The sequence below is a fragment of the Sorex fumeus genome, unplaced genomic scaffold, assembly GCF_029834395.1.
Source record: "Sorex fumeus unplaced genomic scaffold, SorFum_2.1 ptg000086l, whole genome shotgun sequence".
Taxonomy (NCBI): Eukaryota; Metazoa; Chordata; class Mammalia; order Eulipotyphla; family Soricidae; genus Sorex; species Sorex fumeus.
The window spans coordinates 41152997-41175580 of NW_026606143.1; the positions used below are offsets into that span (position 1 = coordinate 41152997).

The 22584-nt window shown below is 40.9% G+C and overlaps 1 protein-coding gene across 1 annotated transcript in view; it reads left to right on the forward strand.

The window, feature by feature from the left end:
- The window catches only part of ARHGAP6 (Rho GTPase activating protein 6), a 529979-nt gene that overhangs the window by 427138 nt on the left and 80257 nt on the right, over positions 1 to 22584 (forward strand). Inside the window, exon 2 of the mRNA XM_056131302.1 lies at positions 13531 to 13690. Coding sequence (XP_055987277.1) covers positions 13531 to 13690 — 160 coding nt within the window. The remainder of the gene's footprint in view (positions 1 to 13530; positions 13691 to 22584) is intronic.

The following is a 22584-nucleotide window of genomic DNA, read 5'->3' on the forward strand; positions in this document are numbered from 1 at the left end:
TATATTTATCTTATTTATCAAAGACTTTCTGCATCTTAAAATATCTGAAAAACAATTTTTCTAGAGTAGTGTTGATTTTCCCCGCCAGCTGAACAGAGTTTGTCTTTGCAGGTGGCTTGGGGAGAAGTCCAGGAGAATTCTAGGAGATTGACAGGCTGTGTGCACTGGATGTTAAGGAAGGTGAAATGAGCTGCCACACTGCACCCTTAAATATTTTCATCCGAATTGGTTGCTCACTCATTGTCAGAGTTCCCAGGATTGATGGGACATCTGTGATCCAACCAAGTATTGAAAAAAAAATTCCATGCTCTGATTTCTTCAGACAAGAAGATAATTAAATTCTTGGGCTTTAGCAATAGTATACAGCAGGCAGTGTGTGTTACTCACACTTGGTCAACCCAGGTTCAATCCCCAGCACTGCCTGGAGTAATTCCTTATACCGCTGGGTGTCGCCGAGAAGCAAACGTGTGTGTGTGTGTGTGTGTGTGTGTGTGTGTGTGTGTGTAAATTTCATCTGACAAGACTGTATAACACACCACTCTAAACTTTAATGGCCAAAACAACAGCCAGTGTTTCGTTAGCTTAAACAATGATCCACCATAGGACTTCATTTACAGAAGATGTTAGGAAGAGCTTGAGCCGAGACACACTAGTGTAGCCAACTTTTTCTTGCTCTCCCCGTAGCACACAGACTTACAACATGGGCTCCAGGGCTCCAGGAAGCACAGTGAGAAGTTAGCAGAACTTGTTCCATCTTAGATGGAACAAAACTGAGTCAGCTCAGTTTTGCCATGTATGGGGCAGACCTCAAGGCCATGAATATTGAGGTATGGTTCATGCCTGGGGCTGCCACCTTGGAGCTTTGAGCTGTATTATCTCCAGGTTTTTCTGGGCTAGGGCTAGAAATGCAGTTCTTCGCTTTCTCTCCCAGAACTCAGCGATATGAGCAGTACTCCTGCAAAGTCGGCTTAGAATTTTAGTCTAGGTGAGTACTGGTGAAAAAGTCTCTGAGCAGCCGGCCAATGCTTCCGTCTGTTTCTGTGACTCTTGTTGCCTTTTGAAGGAATGACACTTGGGACCTGCGCAGCTTAGCACATGCACAATCAATTTCTTTTTTTCAATTCTCATTTTTATTCTCTCTCTCTCTTCTCTCTCTCTCTCTCTCTCTCTCTCTCTCTCTCTCTCTGTTTAGGGTTACACCCTGCTGACTTTGGACTCTATTTCTCTCTACTTAAGGGATCATATGCAGCTCTGGAGACTGACCCTGGGTCTATTCCATGCAAGGAAGATGCCCTACTCCTACACCAATTTCTATTACTCTAATAGAAGTTGTTCTTCTAATTATTTACTTTGATGTCATTATGGCAGATGCTATGCCATTAAAGTCAACAAAGTCAACACACATGCCATGCTAAGGAATTTGTTCCAGGATTTTGTCCTGGAACTAAACAGGTAACACCAAAGAGTTTTAAGAAGAGTGCTATAACCAAAATTGTATTCTGTCTCCAAATTTGGTAGAGTACCACTATAATATTTTTGTTCTGAGTGTGCAAAATGTCCCCTAAACAGAAACTGTCCACAATAAAAGCTGAGATGAAGCACAAAATTTGTAAGTCTACAACTGTATCTCATGGTGTCTCACTAGTAAAATTTAAAAAAAAGAAAATGTAAAAGCTTGAAACCATAGGTTCTGAGGCAAGTACTTGTTGAATACAAGTAAATTTTTACTTGTATTCTTTGATAGCAAAGAGTAAAATTGGTAAAAGGTATTGGGTATTGTATTCCTGATAAACAAAACCCTCTCATGGACTGAAACTTTTAATAGCTTTCGTTTCTAAGACTATTTTTTTCTTGGAACCACTCCAACAACTAAGACTATTTGAGTGAGCTGAGGGCCTCTCATGAGTTTTACCTAAGGATCTGATATTTGAATCTTAAAGAAAACTACTTCCCTTCACTCCTTTTTGCTGAGTTGGATGCATTTATCCAAAGAACATTAGAAGTACACATCTTCTCCATTATGTCTGTGCCTCCTCTCGAGTCCAGTCTTGGTCACACTTTTAAAATAAACTAGGAATTTCACAAAACATTGTCTCTTGAAATTATTTAAAGACGTTTGTCTTGCACATGGCCGACCCGGGTTCGATTCCTCCACCACTCTTGGAGAGACCGGCAAGCTACCTGTGACGTATTCAATATGCCAAAAACAGTAACAACAAGTCTCACAATTTGTTGTGAAATGTTACTGGGGCCCGCTCGAGCAAATCGATGAACAACGGGAGGACAGTGCTACTTAAAGAAATAGTTGTCTTCATGTGACATATTTTTTGACCTGATCATAGATATCTCCATCAAATAATTAACAGGCAGGTTATCCTTGTCTTTTTTTGGACTTTCTTTTTTTTGTGTACCCTACCCAGGAGTGTTCCAGAACCATGCAATATTTGGTCATCAAGTCTGGGGTTCCAGCATGCAGAGCATGCATTCAGTCCATTGAACTGTCTTCCTGGCCTTGGTCATCATTCTTATTTATCCACCGTGTCATATTTTTTCATTAGACACTTATGACACAATTTTAGCTGGTACTGGCTCTGCTCTCCATGGAGGTTTTATCCTCCAGCCTCATAGTGGTTGGGCTCACAACTGCATTTATTATGAGCTGTGACTACTTGGGCAAGCCTTTAATGTCTCTGATCTCTATTTTCACCTCTGTAACAGGGAAATAATAATGTGAGTTCTTTTTCAGTGCTATTTAATGGTTAAATCAATCAGTGTCCACAAAATGCTTGTAACAATGCAGGTCACTTAACACTCAAGAACTAGATGGTGCTTCTGTCTATTCATAAAATAACGGGTCATTTGCCTAACGGTGACACATCAATTACATATTATCACATACTTCATGTGAAGCATTATATTAGATGATTTAAATGAGGATCTAAATTCCATTAAATGAGTGTACAGATTTCATGTACTGTAGTCATTATGGGCTCAAATGATTCTGTTCAAATAATCAGTTGGGGGGGTCATGAAGGTGGGGGTCTTTGCAGTCACATGTAGATTTTTACTCTGAATATTTCTTTAAGTGTAATTGTTCTAGTAAAGAAAACCATCTGACGTGTTTTATTGTTTTGAAATTCCTTCCTCTTGCTAAATAAATACCAGCCTTAACAGAAGCTGTGTGTGGCTTACATCAAGTGATGATTAACCTCATGGAATCCCAGTCAAAAAATGTACCGAGTCCCTAAATTTTGAGTCAGATAGATCTTCCATGAAATCAGTGCTCGGTTCGTCAGTAATAATCACAGTAACTTTTTGCTTGGAATTCACTTGACACAAAAGAGGACTATCACTTCATAGCGACTGGAAAACAAAGATGTCATTTTATGTTGTTTTTGGTTCAGTGCCATGTGGAATACACAGAGATCAAGGTAATTAGAGACCAGGACATGTTTTTAATCTTTCCTTTTCTCTCTGGTCTTCATGGATTCCCATCTCCCCACCCCCACTACAAACTCCACCTACAGCCTCTTAAACATTGCCACGTGATTACATCCACTCTGCCCTCTGCACCCTCTGTTCAGGAAACCAACAACTTCTCCAGGACTATTGTTCCACAAAGAGCATAAAATTCAGAGCATGTGTTGTGTTCCAGTATAAAGAGAGAAGGGAACCTTTCTGTTTTGTAATGCTTGTGGCTTGTGTTCGAGACTGAACTCGCATGATTTTAAAATATAATTCAAGTCTCGAGAATTTGTCCTAAACAAAGAAATCCCCCTATGTGCTTTATCACGTTCTCGGGGGTTTTATTCGAGGCTTCCAGCATTCTTTGGTTGATTCCTAATAAGGACAGTTTGCACAGTTGCAATCCAATTACCATTTGTAGATCCCTGTGGAAAAGAGATTTTTGTTTTGAGGAATCCTTCGCTAACGCCACATTATCTCTTCAAAATAGTCTGATTAAAATAAAAAGCAGGAAATCCAGTTTCCATTTCTCTGCATTCTTTTTGTCCCTTCCCCCCCCCCCCCCTTTCACACTCACTCACTCAGTGACACGGCCAGCCTCCATTCTGAGGGGACAGGAACTTCTCAACGGTCCGATGAAAAGATTGCATTTTTTGAGTCCTGATATTCACGGTAGTGGAGGTCTCTGGCAACAAAAGGTATCGCGGGACTCACAGCTATGTCAGCTGGGCCTTTTCTCAGGCACTCGAGACAGTCTGCCATTTCAGGATGCATTTTTTACACGCAAAAATCATTTTTTTAAACAGACGCAAGTTCCTACTCCAAGCTTAGTTCACTTAAATTAGAGAGGACATCACAGACGCAGCCGGATAGCATTCATGGGTAAGCCATATGAATATCTCTACTTATACTTCTTATCCAGAGTATTACTGGGATAAAATGTTGTGATTCTTCCATCTCTCGTGTGTGCTTTGGGAAGAGAAGTGGATCGATCAGCCTCTGAGATGTGTGACAGCTAAATACTGTCTGTGCCAATAGGTATTTGTGAGATTATTTTTAGATCGATCGATAGTGTGGAGCAGTTTGAAATGAGGAAGCCGAAGCAGGAAGGCGTGTACCAGGGTGAAATGCACCAGCATAATTGGGCTGATTTTTTTTTTTTGCACAAGCTGTTTTGAGGTCTGAGAGAGTAAAGCAGCTTATCTTCTTTCCCCTCTGGACTTTTTGAACTTGGAGCAACAGTTCCGTGGCTGTGGTTATAAAAAAAAAATATGGGCTTTGGCGAATAACTGAGATATTAAAGAAAGTTAATCATAAATCAAATGTGCTGTGCTTTATAAAAGGAAAATCTTGAGCTTCTGGATTTTTACACAATGTTTGGCTTACCTTCTTAGAAGGGTATGTCTCGGAATGAAAAGATTTGGTTATGGAAAGAGACAGACTGTGATGATTCTGTTCCAAACCCTAGGCAGCTATGGCAGAAGTCACCGGAGTGGTTTTTTTTTTGGTCCTTTCCTGACCAGTTTGCAAACGGTGCCAGGACTGGACAGATACATTATGAGAAGTATTATGAAATACATATGAAATGGTATTTATAGGTCTAAAGTTTACATCTTGGCTTCAATTCCCAACTCTTCCACTTACTGTGTGATCCTAGTAAGTGAGTTCAGATCCAGGCCTTAGCTTTACTCTCTCAAATATGGAGATAATAGTGGTAACACTGCCCTTAGATGGTGCATCAGAATTAAAGGACGGAGTTAAAGGGCTGTGGGTTATTGATAACTGATTGTGGCCTCTTCACGGTTAAAACCATCCAGAGCGGAGGGTGTCAGGGACTCTGTAACTCATTTCAGCAAACTCAATTTCATTACAGAGGAAGAAGAATATCAGCCACTGGTCCTGTCACTAAGAGGTTTCTAGTTCTTGCCAGTGGTTCTATTTATCGTAGCCCTGGGATCTATGAGGATGTTTTACCTCTTCTCCATCCATCCAAAACTCTGCTGAAGCTTAAAATTCAGAATTTCATTCATGGCTAGTAGACAAGTCACAACTGAACTAGGGACACATAGAAATGAAATTGCCTTTGTTCGAACATTTCTGCCTTTGGGGACTTCTAAAATGAGACTGTCTGTCCCTCTGTGCTGACTAGTGCAAAGGTGTTTTGTGAGTGACATTTGTCTTTTGAATCTCACTTGGGTTCACAACATTTATTTCCACTTTCCTGCTTTATTGGTAATCCAGATGAACAGGTAGTTTGCAGACAGCTTCTTTTACTTCACCTTACTTTTTAGATTGATTCCTACCACTTTTTTTTACATTTTTTACATTCGCTGGAGCGATAGCACAGCGGTAGGGTGTTTGCCTTGCACGCAGCCGACATGGCCGACCCAGGTTCGATTCCTCTGCCCCTCTCGGAGAGCCCGGCAAGCTACCGAGAGTATCTAGCCAGCACGGCAGAGCCTGGGAAGCTACCCGTGACGTTCTCGATATGCCAAACACAGTAACAACAAGTCTCATGATGGAGACGTTACTGGGCCCGCTCGAGCAAATCGATGAACAACGGGAGGACCATGACCGAGACATTCATTCCTATTTCTGTCATCTCCATTTCTTTCCCCTTTTTTCTTGCTTTGTTTTTCCTCCTTCCTTTCTTTCTGTGCTTTCCTTCTTCTTTATTTTGGGCCACACCAAGCAATGCACTGGGGTTACTCCTGGCTCTGCACTCATGAATCACTCCTGGCAGTGCTTGGGGGACCATATGGGATGCTGGGAATCGAACCTGGGTCGGCCGCGTGCAAGGCCAACACCCTACCCACTGTGCTATCGCTCCAGCGCCTAGTGCTTCCCTTCTTCTTTCCTTCCTACTTTTTCAGGTGGTGCCAGCAATGGAACCCAGGATTTCGTGCATGAAGGCATACAATCTATCACTGAGTACAAGCCCAGCCCTAGCAAACTCTTTTTAGGTGCTTCCCAAAGAAACAAAATCTTAGGGGAAAAGAAATGTCTTGATCCCAAAGACAAATCCTAATCCTAACTGCACCTTTTCACATTCTAGTCAGAGGTCAGACAACTTTTTATATATTGGCCAAGTAATAAATACATTCGGCTTTGCAGGCCAGTTTCTGTTGCAGCTACTCGGCAATTATGTTGTAGCCTGAAAGTTGCAAAATAATTAAATCCATTAGTACCTAAATGAATTTGTGAGGCTGTTTTCCAATAAAACTTTATTTACAGTACGCAGGATTTGGCACATAGTTTATGAAACCCTGGCTAGTCATCCTCCCCATTTCATAGATCAGGAAAACAAAGCATAGGGAATCCAATAGCCTGCTAAAAGTGGCAGGACTGGCAAGTGGTCAGAACAAGGTTCAAACCCAGGAAGCCCATGTTTCTAGCCAGAGCTTCAGAGCTCGAAGCCTCCCTGTTTCAGTTCACTTTGTCCTGGGGATGCTCATCTCCTGACAGCTGCCTGGCTCATTCCCTCCCCTTGCTGAGGACGCTTTCAAACATTGGCCTGGAACATTCCTAACATTCTTGGTTTCCCTCACTCTATTCTACCTTCTCTTTTCTTGAGTTTTTCATCTGTTATGTGCTATGGAATTTACTCATTTGTTATCTTTGTTTCTTATCTGCTTCCTCATTATCCTGGAAACACCATGAGCGGAAGGTTCTTGGTTTTGTTCCCTGATGAATTCCAAGGACCTTCAACAGAACATTACCTCTAGAAATTAAGATTTTGTTGAATGAGTGACATATTTTGACACTCTTTGTGTAGAAATAAAGAGCTGATATACCAAGAAAAAAATTAAAATGCACTACCATTTTACCAATTGTTCAGAATGTTCTGAATATCCTGCTTTCAAAAAGGGCCAAAACACATCAGTAAAACATGAGAATGATGTATGATGCAGTAAAAGAGTTAAATCATCTTAAATATCTACTGAGGAGTGTCTGGAGAACCAAAAGAAAGAGCGTTAGTAAATGTTGTTCTGTGAGTTCCTAAAGAAACGAGTCCAAACAAACCACATGACAGCTATGCAAATACCCTCAGCTTTGCCTGGAAGCTTGTGAAGAAGGGAGTTCCTAGTCACTGGTGATGTGTTTATTTTGGAGTTATAAAGCACTAGGCATCTCTTTTTAGAAATGTTGGTTGTGAGCCTGGTATTTAAACTTATGCCATGCCTCAGCAACACATTGTCACTATCTGAGGACCATGAGTGTACTCATTATTAATAAATAACAGCTGACTACAGTTAGAAATTAGTTCAAAGAAGTTCAGCCCCTGGCATAGCTGATCTAACTGGCATGCTATTTTTCAGGTCTTAACTTGCTGATGTAGTGTTTTCTCCTGTTTCTCACCCCCCTCTAGCCATAATCCAGCTGGTTAACTTGGAATCACCCAGTAAAAGTGTCTCTCATGTAACAGAACCAGTTGGGTGTGATTTCAACACATATTTGGTGTCATTAAAACTACCAGGTTTGTAATGAAGATTAGTGATATCACTGATAATTGATTCATTTTTAACAATAACTCCCACTTCTTCAGAGATTGCTGCGAGCTAATAAGGACTGTGTAAAAAATTTACTTGTCTAATCTCATATGATCCTTCCAGACCTGATACAGCCTTTCTTCTTTGCTCCACCTTACTGATGATGAACCTGAGGTTTAGGGATACTCTTATCATTGAAAAAAGCACACATCTATCCTAACCAAAGTCTTCACTTCCACACCTGTGTGTTTCACCCTTCAAGTAAAAGGTTCATGTAGGGATGCTTGTTTACAATGGAGGTTGTTGGGCTCCATTCCTTATGATCCTAATTTCCTAAATTGGCCTTATAACTCAGCACTCTGAAGATTTACTAAGAATCATATGCTTAGATTATAACTATTCCACATCCATAGGCCAAAATTGGAGCGGCACTATCTCACTACTGTTCTCTTCCTTGGCCTTGGTAAGTTTATAGTTGGATGAGGTTAGAGAGATACTGCAATTAGAGACTAGTCTCAAGGATATAAGAAAACAATGTGGTATAGAGCAAAACCAAAATTATCTCAATCAATTTTATTTCATGGGAAAATCAAGTCTGTTTGTAAAGATGCAATTTAACTCAAAAGAATGACCTTTCTGCATAAATCACAGATATTAGATTGTTGGTTTTTCAGATTATCTTCTGCTTCTTTTTCTAAATATGGATGCATGTACTTATGATGGGGAAGAAATCTTTTTAACGCTCTTGATGAGTTGTTCTCCAATTCATCAAGATTCTATTGTATTGTTACTTTTTTGTTTTTCTTTTCTAAATTGTTTTGTGATGTTTGTGTTTCATAATGCTGATTTAAAACATTTTATGATTCTTTTATTCACATAGTATACAAAATAATACCAAAAAACACACAGGCAGTGGAAAATGTAGAAGGAATGTATCATGCATACGTTTGATGAAGCAAATCAATGATTGCTAATATCTCCTGATACCATCATTTTAAGGAAAGCCTCTGTACCTTGAGTCTGACAGCAGACCTAATTTATACTGGCCAGGGTTTCTCAACCTTTCTACTGTGTACATGTTGGACATTTCTTTACTTTGGGGGTGGTGGGACACTGTTTTGTGCATTACAGCATACAGGATATGAAACTCATGTCTGTCCTCTATGCACTAGATGTCAGTAGCAAACCCTCCCAGAGGCATGAGAGCCAAAAATGTGCCAGACAAATGTCTCTTTTGGACATAAAAGCACCTCTGAGAATCGGTACCCTTTATTAATTCTGTCCCATCGTACCCCAGAATCAAAGACTATTTTTACCACAGTCAAGTTATTTCTGCTACCCAGAAACATTTGGTCAGTTTCAAATTCGCTTACATTTATAAAACTGAAAGAAAATTTGAAGTCATCCATTTAAATCTTTAAGTGAAAATTCCTAGGATGACCACTCAAAAGACTGTATCCAGAAAGTTTTAAAGTGAGTCATTCATTTATGAGATAAACAGTCAGCAAGGAAAAATGCCAACCTGGAACACACATTCAAGAGCTGTGGAACAGCCAACACTCTTCTCTAGGCGGTGCTGGTGGGCTTTAGTGCAAACCTAGTGCTTGTTTATCACTTCGTGGCCTATGTCTCGAGGGTCACACATGGAAGTGACGTGTGTGTGTGGTCTGGTATTCTTACACCTTTATTCTTGCACTCATATTCTAGTAATGTTTTGCTCCTCACAGATTGTTTTTTAAAGACTAGATCTTAAAATCCAGAGGACAATTTTTTTCCACAATGATACAATAATTACATGAGTTGGGTAGTTTTACAACTTCTTATTGAACTCACAACATACATTATTCAATTATTCTCCAGGTTGACAAATATTTATTCAGTTACACTTAAGTGCCAGGTATTATCATGGATAGCAGGAACATGAAAGTTAATACAGCAGACAATTTATTCATGAATCTAGCTAATTAAGTATAGGGTCTTGATCTGGGATTCCTAGGATCTCTGTAACCTGACAGTGGATAAGAAATAAATGTGTGTAACGTACCCTCATCTTTAATTCAGGGGTTAACTGTAAATCACACCTTAACTGTAGCCATTGGGCCTAGTCCAGCCTACTGCCTGTTTTTTATATGACTGGCGAGCTCAGAATGGTTTCTCCATTTTCAAATAGTTGAAACAAAGCAAAAGACAAATATTCTATAATTTGAAAAATGAAATGAGACTCGAGTTTTAGTGTCCAGGAGTCAAGTTTTATTGGAACTTTTGTTTATGTCTGGTTTATGGCTGTTTTTATGCTGCATTGGCAGAGTTCAGTGGTTGCAACATGTACCATATGACCCACAAGCCTAAGTGTTTACTATATAGAAGTCACTATGATTCTGTTCTGCAGCAGTAGTGCTTCCAGAGTTCTTCTCTTGGGACCACTCCAAATGAAATTATTGCTGATTGTGTCTGTCAATCATGTAACAATACTGAAGCACTAGGATCCCAGAAAATCTGACGTGGGAATCAATGCACTAAAGTCTAACTCTAACTTCCTTTTGGTGGCTCAAGGGGAGAACCTGGGCCTAGCCTTTGTTGTCTTTAAAAGTCAACTATGTTCCTTGGTTCAGGATTACATTTTCATCCTTGTGTGTGTATGTCTGTCTGTCTGTCTTTCTCTCTCACTGTCTCTCTCTGTCTTTCTCACTCTCTCTCTCACACACACACTTCTTGGATTATGTACTACATTTCCTTCTCTGATCATGCCACTCAGCCCCTCTTCAATATGAATTATGATTGGGTCAGAATCATTGGAATAATCTTCAAGGGCCCCATTTCAGGTTCCCTTATCTTGATGGAATTTATCACGCTCCTTTCACTATGTAACATTCACAGTTTCTGGGTGAAGGGCACGATCATCTTTGAGTTATACTTTGTACCCAGTTACTTTGTACTGTACTTATCTCTAACTCAGTAGAACACATAGCCAAAGGGCCCTTCTCATGCTTGGAACCACCAGTGAGTTAGATATAAAGGTTTTAGACTCATGGAATACTATGCAACCATAAGGAAAGTTGAAATCTTCCCCATTGCTACAATTTACTTAGGACTGGAGAGGGTTATGCTAAATTAAGTAAGTCAGAGTGGGTAAGATAAATTCCAGATGATCTCACTCACCTGTGATATAGAGAGAAACAAGACAAGGCAGTGAATGGTATCGAATCCTTGGCCCTGGATAACTGAATCGAGAATTCCAAGTAAGGGTAGAGGGGTATGATGTGGTAGACTGCATGCAGCATTTGATGAGAGTCTTGGCCATTTTGGTAGTGCTGAAGAGAGGTAATATCAAAACAATAAGCATTAACACAATGTGTTAATCTTCTCACTCAATTTATGTTTAAATTTTTAAGTAGATTCCCTAAGTAGGAGGATGAGGTGATAGAAGATCTTCAGATATTGGTGAAGGAATGCTGACAGTGGGTTGAAATGTGGAATTGGAACACAGTATGCCTGAAAGTATTATTAATAGTATTGTAAATCACAGTATCTAAATCTAAATTAAATTTAGATATTAAAAAGTCCCAGACACAAACTTACACAGATTAAGATGCCTGAGCATATGTAGAAGCTCTTTGTGAACTTGCCTAATCACCTACCTACTCTGTGCACTTTCTTTGGGAACTCAGCCTAGAGACTCTACCCTCTGCTGCAGTAATCTCAAGACGGAGATGAGACAGGACAGAAACGGATTTATTTTAGACTTCTGGATTCTTAATTATGAAGACTTAAATTGGAATCTTGTGATAATTTGAATAGGCATTGGGCAAATCTTTTGAGAAAGGGCTCCTTTTAGCAAGTTAATTTCAAAAGATCATGTGGATTAAAGATTATTCGACCAAGTGAGTCATCGTGACCCAACACTTAGTTATCACATGGCTTAAAAGCTGCACAACTAAAGTTTTATGAGTATTTATAAGACCAGAACCCAGCATTTCTATCTTGCTGAGGAAACAATTGGTACTCTTCAAAGATGTACGTTGGACAGAATTGTGAATCTGGGAAGTCGTTGTCAAGAAAGGGATGATACCTTTCCAAGGGCTGTGAAGGATGTTTCCCAAGCTCTCCCTTTTGCCCTGTATGCAGGGAGGGGAGAGCCATCTGTTGTCCATACTACACGGGAGGTATGCACATGCTCTTTCTCATGTGCTCTGGAGAATGGGAACCTTGACTTTGATTCTATTTTAGCAGAAAATGTCTCTATACCTATGTGTCCTTCTTAGTGATCACATCTTTGCACTTATTGTGATGCAACTACCTCAGAGTATAGAGTACTGTAGTCATTGCACTGTTGCACTGTCCTCCCATTGCTCATCAATTTGCCCGAGAGGGCCCAATAACGTCCTCATTGTGAGACTTGTTGTTATTGTGTTTGGCATATCAAATACGTCACAGGTAGCTTGCCAGGCTTTGCTGTGTGGGCGAGATACTTTACTCTTGGTAGCTTGCCGGGCTCTCCGAGAGGGGTGGAGGAATCAAACTCAGTTCGGCCGGGTTGACCACCACGTGCAAGGCAAACGCCCTACCTGCTGTGCTATATAGTACTATATGATGTATTTTAGTACTATAGTACATTATATACTACAATGACTATAGAGCACCATAGTCATTCAATATTTACCATTTAAGTGAGGAATTTAAGGGTTCAAAGTTCATATTGTCAATCTCCATATTGTCTAAATTTTGAATGTCTTATCATTTGGGGAAATTACTTGCCTCAATTTCATCATCATTATTATATTATTACGATATTATTACTATTGTGACCTATATTACTATAATAATATGCATCATAAAATACTAAAGTACCTCAGCATATATTATATGCTGGCATATAGTCTGTTCTATGATTGTTTAAAATTATCATATTCCTAAATTCTTTGTAAGATAGGTTCAAAATGGTAACCACGTCATGAGGCTGTTGGAAGCAATAACTGCAACGTCTTTGGCACAGCCATGGTGCGCAGTACACCAACAACACCTATTCATTCTCCTAGATCTGTGATCACAGGAATTTTTTTTTCCCAAAAAATCACGATCACAATCATCCTGTTGTTCGTCAATTGCCTTGAGCAGGCACCAGTAACATCTCCTTCTTCCTAGCCCTGATATTTTAAAAGAGCCATATTCAATGCTCTTTCAGGGCTAGGAGAATGAGACCTATCATTGTTACTGGTATTTGGCATATTGAGTACGACACGGGAAGTTTGCCAGACTCTGCCGTGTGGGCAGGATACTTTCGGTAGCCTGCCGGGATCTCCAAAATAAAGCATTTGTGGCCGCGTGCTTCTGGGAGCTGGGTTTTATAGTCTCCTAAAAAATAAAGTAAAAATTTCCCATGAAATGTGTTTTGATATCGTTTCCTTTGGCCTAAGTCCACATCATTCTATGGGACCAGATGATAGTACTAAGGCCCAAGGAATTCGTGTTCAGGGAACACACCCATGAAGCCTGCTTGCCCCTCCCCAACTGAGAAGGATGAGGCTTGTGAAAAGTGCACGAACCGTATAACACTATTTTTCCCCTTGGCTCGCAGGGTGATTTTACCTGGAACAGCATGTCGGGCCGCTCTGTGCAGCTGAAGTCCGTCCCCATCCAGAGCCTCTCTGAGCTGGAGCGAGCTCGTCTTCAGGAAGTGGCGTTTACTCAGTTGCAGCAGGGCTGTGACCTGAGCTGCCAAATCACCATTCCTAAAGGTAAGGGTTTTGTCTGTGCTCCCATCTGGGAAGGCTGCAAGACAAACATCTGCCCTGCCAGGGCACCAGCTGCAAAGCCATCTCACACCTCAGGTTAACACAGGAAGGAAATGGTTGCTGGCTGGCATTCCTGTCCATTTTGAAAGACATGCAGACAATTTGCATGTCAATTAATATGTTCATTTCAAGGAAGGTCAACTTGGAACATGCAAAAGAAAGCCATGTGTACCTCAGCAGGCTAACATGGCTTCAGAATAACCGATGAGACATAATTTTCAGAATGCTCAGCTGGAAAGGTTAGGAGACAGAACTTGTCTCTCAACAGGAGTTCCAAATTACCAGTTGAAAACATTGTTTCAACTGTCTGTTAATGTGTCACTTGACCTTATACAAACCCCAAATCAAATCAAGCATTATACCAGCAGTAACTCATGTTTTAAAGTTTATATTGGCTGGAGAAATAGTCCAGCAGGTGAGGTGCGGGTCTTAAATGTGGCAGACCAATGGGTACAATCCCCAGCACCCCATATGATCCTTTGAGTCATTCGTTGAGTCGTGAGTACAACGCCAGGACTAAATCCTGAGCACATTCCATTGTGGTCCCAAAACTAAAAAATATACAAGCAAACTAAAAATTTATCTATGTATTGCAGATACATCGCATCATACAATTAGTTAAGTTCCAGGTGCATCATTGAATATCAAGTGTTTCTCCTGCCTGAATTGCACCCATGTAAACTGGTCACTAATGATCCTCAGAATCCGAAAATTTGATTTTGTTTTATTTAGTTCTCTCATTTTCCTGTAGTCTTGCACCTGAAGTATCTATGGTGGAGCTTAGTATTAAGACATTGGAGCCAGCACTGGCTCAGTTGTCTGATGCTTTTACAAACATTGAAACGATAAGTCGGATGTATTTGGAATCCTTTAATCTAAGCAAATCTCTTTCTGAATATTTACCATCTTCTATAAGGGTACTTTATAAGATGACTTAGTGTGTCGCGGGAAGGAAGTGTGAGGTGGAATGAAAGGCTGTGATGTGATACAAAGAGAGCGAGCTCATTGGTTGGCAGACTGGAAGCTTAGGAAAGCAGGAGAGAGAGCCAGCTTCTAAGAGGTAGAGAGTGTCAGTATCTGTATACCTTTTTTCTGCTTTTCTTTCATCAGCCTGTGGTGGGGAACCTTCAAGAACATTCATTTATTTTCTTTGCCCTCACCCCTCCATGCCACTATAAGCACTTTCAATCAGGGCTGATTTTGCACCTCATCCGAGGGGGCAACTGTCAGTGTTGTCACAACTTGGTAGAGGATCCAACCCACATCTAGTAGGGAGAATCCTGGGGTGCTCTGAAACATTTGACAGTGCATAGAATAACTCCCCGCCTCAAACCTGGACAGGCTTCTAAGGGTCCAAGTGCAAAGGCTGAGCAGCCTTGGGACACACGCAAACTCACGCTCCCGTTCTGTGAACTGCACTGGTGGTGATGGTGTGGAAGCTGGACTCAGTGCGGGGACCGGAAAAGGCACAGGGTTTAGAGTACGAAGGTCAGAACTGAGGCTGAGCCCATCAATTTCCCCTGAATGCCAGCTGGGGCCAGTCACCCTCGTAGCGGCAGACTCTGCTTTGCCACACAAACAGTGTTTCTCATTGCTCGAGACTCTTAGGACCCCTATTCAGCTTTCAGCTGGAGTCTGCTGGTGGTTGTGAAAGTTCTGAAGGGATGGGGCTGGAGCCATAGCACAGCGGGTAGGGCGTTTGCCTTGCATGTAGCCGACCCCGGTTCGATTCACAGCATCCCATATAGTCCCCCGAGTACCGCCAGGAGTAATTCCTGAGTACATGAGCCAGGAATAACCCCTGTGCAACGCCGGGTGTGACCCCAAAAAGGACAAAAAAAAGAAAGTTCTGAAGGGAAAGGTTGCTGTGGTTCAGGAGCTGGAGGACAGGTACATTTCCCTACTACCCTGACCTCTACCTTGCTCTTTGGGCTGGCGTCCCCCCAAAGTGACTGCATCCAGGGGGGAGGGTGTGCCTTCCCTCCCCCATACAGCTTTTCACAGGACTCTAATACCCGGAAACATTTGGCATCCCTTTCACAAGCACAGTTGAAAATTTCTGTTCTTGTATTAAAAAAAGGATGAAAGAAATGTGGGCCAACATAGCTTCTCCTGAAGAGAGTGACCCTCAGGATTGGGGTAGAACCTAGGATGCGTGAACAGCACATAAGCTATCAGGGTACAATTATCTTCATAGCTTTGTTTTTAAACTCAGGTAATTTAATGCTTCTCTTTGTTCCTGCTTTTCAGAGTCCCCTCTATAAATAAGCCAATTATAGGCAGCTCACAAAAAAGTGGGAAAATGTGCTATAAATATTTGAAAAGACACTCAACATCATATTCATTAAAGATACAGCAACTAAAAAGCTAATCACCAACGATTTTGTTTCCTCTTTGGCATGATTCTAAAAGTCGGATAATATATTTTCTGAGGAAACAGTCATCCATGTTGTTGTAAGAGTCTAATTGTTGTAAGACATTTTACAAGGCAGTTGGTCAATAACTAAGCTTTTAGAGGCCCAACCGTTTTACTTCTAAGACTGTATCTCACAGTTAGATAGCTGTAATCATTAAGGTAGACTAAACACTTCATGCCTCAATAGTAGAAGGCCACTGTGCAGTCGCCTCAGGAGTGTGGGCTCTCCTCCGTAGTCAGAGACCTAAACTCCTCACATCCTGACTTATGCCTCTTCTGTATCCAATTAGTCAGGAGATACACAATAAAATTTAAGCCTTTTATGATGACTTATGGGCTTCATTTGTGACTCCTACAGAATGTGAGTTACTTCAAAAGGGAACTCTTGAAGAAATCTTTCGTGGTCGAAATCAGGAAGTGGGAAGGATCGTGTCACTCAGCAGTTTTCCCTGGGAGCCTGAAATTGTCCCCAGGGAGGAAACCACGGACTATCTCCCTGATGGAAAACTTGCTCTTGGTGTAGGCTCTTGGACCAGACTGTGCAACTCTAAATATTGTAATCCTTAACAGCAGAATCAAGAAAACAATGCAAATACTCATCAATGCCTAAGACTTGCATGAACTTTTCATTTATATCAGCAAGAGCCAAAGAGATAGTATAGGATTTGTTTGCCTTGCCTGTTGCCAGCCCTGGTTTAATCCCCAGCACCATATAAATACAGATGGGATGATATGGGTAATCTCTGCACCTCCCGGAGAACCCCAAGCAAACCAAAAAACACCTCAGAATACACTCACAGAGTGCTGTTGTATATCAGCTAGAGTGTTACGCTCAATTAATATTATTTTGATGGCAATTGGATACAGTCAAACTAGAGCTCAGTAAACTGACCTGCTGACCAAACCCAGCTTTCCATTGTAAAGTTCTTCAGAAAGCAGACCACAGCTCATTCATTTACATATTGTCTATGGCTAACTTTAAGTAACAAAGGCAGATCTGAGTAGTGACAGCCCTGATTCTCAGTCTCAAAGTTTACAATATCGCTATTTTTTTTTTTTTGCTTTTTGGGTCACACCTGGCGATGCTCAAGGGTTACTCCTGGCTCATGCACTCAGGAATTACTCCTGGCGGTGCTCAGGGGACCATATGGGATGCTGGGAATCGAACCTGGGTCAGCCATATTGGGTGCGTGCAAGGCAAACGCCCTACCCGCTGTGCTATCGCTCCAGCCCCACAATATGGCTATTTACAGGAGAAAACTGCTGCTGTGTTGTGTAAGGTAAAAGGAAGTTACTAGTTTTTGCCATATCTAATACAGCAGGTTAGTAGGACCACATTATATTGTAAACTAAATATTTAAATCAAGACAAAAATGCATAGTCATGTTTTCTTTAGCGCTTGTGTATGTTTTATTTTGGTTTGTTTTTCTTTGAGTATGTTTGACAATACAGCTGAGGACTTTATCTACTTTGAAAACAGTATCATGGCATTTTCTTAACTGATACTGTAAAAAAATGTGGACAATAGTCTAATAAAAGTGCCCTGACATCTCAAAATTGCTCAATTATACGGCTGCCTCAGAAAATCCCTCACATATCCCTTAGGCAATGGAAAACCCAAGTAAACAACTCAATGAAATCAAGAAAATAAGATTCTTGGTACACTAACAGCGCAGCTGCCATCGATTTGTGATTTAAATGTTGGTTTAAAAAATAAGGGCAACCTGGCGGGCAATTCAACTTGCGTGCTTATGTAACAAACCTGGACAGGAAAGACACTGTCCCATTTCTATGTTATCCTTGCTGGCAGAGTCCAGTGGAGAGATGATGGTCCCAATACTGCCAATCAAGCTTCTTGTGCAAGTCAAAACTATGAAGAAACCTGAAAACCCACAAACTCCATGGTAGATAGAATCAGATAGATAAGAATTCAATACCACCAAATAGGAGTAGTCAAAGAAAAATGTTGGGGCCTGGGGCAGGGGTGAGGAGGAGTAGAATGTGACTTGGTGGGAGGGTGAGACCCTGAGTTCAATTTGCGACACCATGAAAACAAATGAAAAATCCCTGTTCTCCCCTGCCCCCAGCCCCTGGTCACAACACAAAATGGATCATTTCAAACTTAAAGAAAATATCAATGAGCTGAGAAAGAGCTCAACAAATGTCTCTATTTTGGGGGGCTGTTGAACTAGGTATGGCTTCTCTGTGTTCACAACCACTTCCCCAAGGATTGCAGTTTCCTGTAGGGTTATATTGTATTCGTGTTTGAATCTGGAACATCAGATCCTTTCTCCAATTTACCACCAAGCCACAGCAAATCTTGGAGAAGTGAACGAAAGCATGTAGGAATATATCATTAGTCTCCCTTAAAATAAAGTTCCTTCCTTCACTCTTCCAATCCCACTAAGGATCATCAATCACCTTTCTCTCATTTTCCTCAGTATCCCCACTAATAATTTTTGAGCCAACAGTGCTTCCCACTGCTTCACCTTTTATTCCCTAGGCTTCACCAGTTTCTAGCTTTGATTGATGGTTTTATAGGGTTCGAAGTGAAGCTTAAACGAAGTAATAATCACGATGACCTTAAAACTTCCTGACATTGTTTGTAGTCTTAATGAAAGTTGTCTATCATAGAACTCGATCTTTCTCCTCAACTCAGGGCTTCTCCCTCATTCTATGCATATACCAGCACCCACCAGAGCAGTCTTTAATCTCAAAGTCTACAATTAATTGTTAGGAAAAGCAACAGAACGTGAAGCAAAACTCCTATGGCTCCCGTGGCCTCCTGATAGGGTCATCAAAGCTATTAACAATAATATTCAATATCAAGGAAGACATTTGTTTGTTTGCAGCCTATTCTAAAAATGCACCATAGATTTAATTTTGCCTCTTTTTTTCAGTTTATTTTAAGGTTTTTCCAGGAGGTACTCAGGAAGTACTTCTGGCAGTGCTCTAGAGATCTGTCAGTGCCTGACAGATTAAACCTGGGCCTCCTACATGCAAAACAAGTGCTCCAATCCTTTGTGCTATCACCCTGGTCCATGGATTTAATTTTGTTTTAGAGTAATAGATTTGAATTTATGGGGGGCAGCTGCACGCAACAGTGGTCAGGACTTACTCCTGTCTCTGTGCTCAGGCATCATTCCTGGTGCTTTGGGAACTATATGTGGTTCTTGGTCTTGAATCTGGATTGGCTGTGGAAAAGGCAAGTTCCTTACCTCTGTACTATCTTTCTGCTCTGAACGTTTTTGGTCTCCAATCTACAATAAGAAATACATATGAAGGCTGGAATGATAGCACAGCGAGTAGGGATTTGCCTTGCATGAGGCCAACCCAGTTTTGATTCCCAGTATCCCATATGGTCCCCTGAGCACCGCAAGGAGTAACTCCTCAGTGCAGAACCAGGTGTATCCCCTGAGCATCGCCAGGTGTGACCCAAAAAGCAAAAAAAAAAAAAAGAAAGAAAGAAAGAAAGAAAGAAAAACAAAATACATTTGAAATTTCAATTCAGGAAACATAGTCCACATATATCAGAGATACATTTTTATATTCTCTATATCACTCTCTCCTGTTTTCTTCTATTTGACTCTAAACTACATTTTCTAAAATACATTTCCCATGATCCTCTAAATTTTCATAATTTATTAATAAGTTTTGATCCACTGTATGAGTAACATAGTTTTGGAAGTCAGATGGAATGAGAAAGAGGCATTTAAGAACCAAAAACTAAAAGTGTCTATATGGAAAACTTTTAGTTATTTTTTGTTATTACTCTTAGGCATGGGCTGGAGCGATAGCACAGCGGTAGGGCGTTTGCCTTACAAGCAGCCAACATGGCCGACCCGAGTTCGATTCCTCCGCCCCTCTCAGAGAGCCTGGCAAGCTACCAAGAGTATCTCGCCTGCACGGCAGAGCCTGGCAAGCTACCCGTGATGTATTCAATATGCCAAACACAGTAACAACAAGTCTCACAATGGAGACATTACTGGGCCCGCTCGAGCAAATCGATGGAACAACGGGAGGACCGTGACTCTTAGGCATAGCTTTTTTAAAAAAATTTTATTGAATCACCGTGAGATACTTACAAGCTTGTTTGGGTTACAATCACACAATGATCAAACACCCATCCCTCCACCAGTGCAGATTCCCCACCACCAATCTCCCCAGTATATCCCCCTTCCCCACTCTCCCTCTGCCTCTATGGCAGACATTATTCCCATAATATCTCTCTACTTTTGGGCATTATGGTTTGCAATACAGATACTGAGAGGTTATCATGTTTGGTCCTTTATCTACTTTATGCACACATCTCCCATCCCGACCAATTCCTCCAGCCATCATTTTCTTAGTGATCCCTTTTCTATTCCAGCTGCCTTCTCCCCCTTGCTCATGAGGCAGGCTTCCAGGTATGGAGCAATTTATCTGTCCTGTGTATCTATTGTCCTTAGGAGTCAGCCTCATGTTATGTTGTTTTATACTCCACAAATGAGTGTAGTCCTTCTATGTCTGTCCCTCTCTTTCTGACTCATTTCACTTAGCAGGATACTCTCCATATCTATCCATTTATAAGCAAAGTTCATGACTTCATCTCTCCTGATAGCTGCATAGTATTCCATTGTGTAGATGTACCAAAGTTTCTTTAACCAGTCATCTGTTCTAGAGCACTTAGGTTGTTTCCAGATTTTGGCTATTGTGAACAGTGCTGCAATGAACATATAGGTACAGATGTCATTTCTACTGTCCTTTTTTGCATCCTCAGGATATATTCCCAGAAGTGGTATTGTGGGGTCAATATGGAAGCTCAATTTCTAGTTTTTGAAGGACCATCCATATTGTTTTCCAGAAAGGCTGGACTAATGGGCATTCCTACCAACAGTGAAAGAGTGTCCCTTTTTCCCCACATCCATGCCAGCACTGGTTGCTTTTGTTCTTTTGAATGTGTGCCAGTCTCTGTGGTGTGAGATGATATCTCATTGTTGTTTTGATTTATATCTCCCTGATGGTTAGCGATGTTGAGCATTTTTTCATGTGCCTTTTGGCCATTTGTGTGTGTGTGGTTTTTTTTTTAATGAGGATACTTCTGTTCATTTCTTCTCCCCATTTTTTGATGGGGTTGGAGGTTTTGTTGTTTTTTTTTTTAAATTTTTATTAGTGAAACACCATGAGGTACAGTTGTAGACTTACAAATTTTTGTGCTTGGGTTTCAGTTATACAATGATCGAGCACCCATCCCTCCACCAGTGCCCATTCTCCATCACCAATGATCCCAGTATCCCTCCCACCCCCTCCTCCGTCCCATCCCGCCTCTATTGGAAGTTTTGTTGTTGTACAATTCTACTTGTGTCTTGTATATCCTGGATATTAATCCCTTATCAGATGAGTATTGGGTAAATATTCTTTCCCATTCTGTGGGCTCTTTCTGTATTTTGGTCACTGTTTCTTTTGAAGTGCAGAAGCTTCTTAGTTTGTAGTCCCATTTGTTTATGTTTGCTTCCATTTGCATGGTCAGTGCTGTTTCATCCTTAAAGATGCTTTTTAGCTTCAATGTCGTGGAGAGTTCTGCCTACATTTTCTTCTATGTATCTTATGAATTCATGTCTGATATTGAGGTCTTTAATCCACTTTGATCTGACTTTTGTACCTGGCATTAGACAGATGTCAGACTTCATTTTTTTGCAGGTAGCTATCCAGTTTTCCCAGCACCACTTGTTGAAGAGGCTTTCCATGTTCCACTTCACATTCTTGCTCCTTTTTCAAAGATTTAGTGGTCATATATTTGGGGGTCTGTGACAGAATATTCAGCTCTGTTCCATTGGTCTGCAGGTCTGTTTCTAGCCCTGTACCATGCTGTCTTAATTACTACTGCTTTGTAGTACAGTTTGAAGTTCGGGAGGGTGATGCCGCCCATCTTCTTTTTCCCAAGGATTGCTTTAGCTATTTGTGGGGTGTTATTGTTCCATATGAATTTCGGGAGTGTTTTGTCTATTTCTTTAAAAAATGTCATTAGTATCCTGATAGGAACCACACTGAATTTGTATAGTGCTTTTGGCAGCATTGCCATTTTGATAATGTTAATCTTCCCTATACATGAGTAGGGGATGTGTCTCCATTTCCCAGTGTCCTCTTTTATTTCTTGAAGTAGTGTTTTGTAATTTTCCTTGTATAGTTCCTTTACCTCTTTGGTTAAGCTGATTCCAAGGTACTTGATTGTCTGAGGTACTATTGTGAACGGGATTGTTTTTTTAATGTCTATTTCTTCTTTTTCGTCATTTTTATATAAGACAAAACTATGTCTTATATACAAATAAGACATAGCATAGCTTGACCATAGTTTCTGTAGGACTAGAGAGCCTCAGCCTAAGCTTCTGTAGAGCTAGACCCTAGTCCCAAACTTCTAGTGTCTTCTAGTCTAGAGAAATCA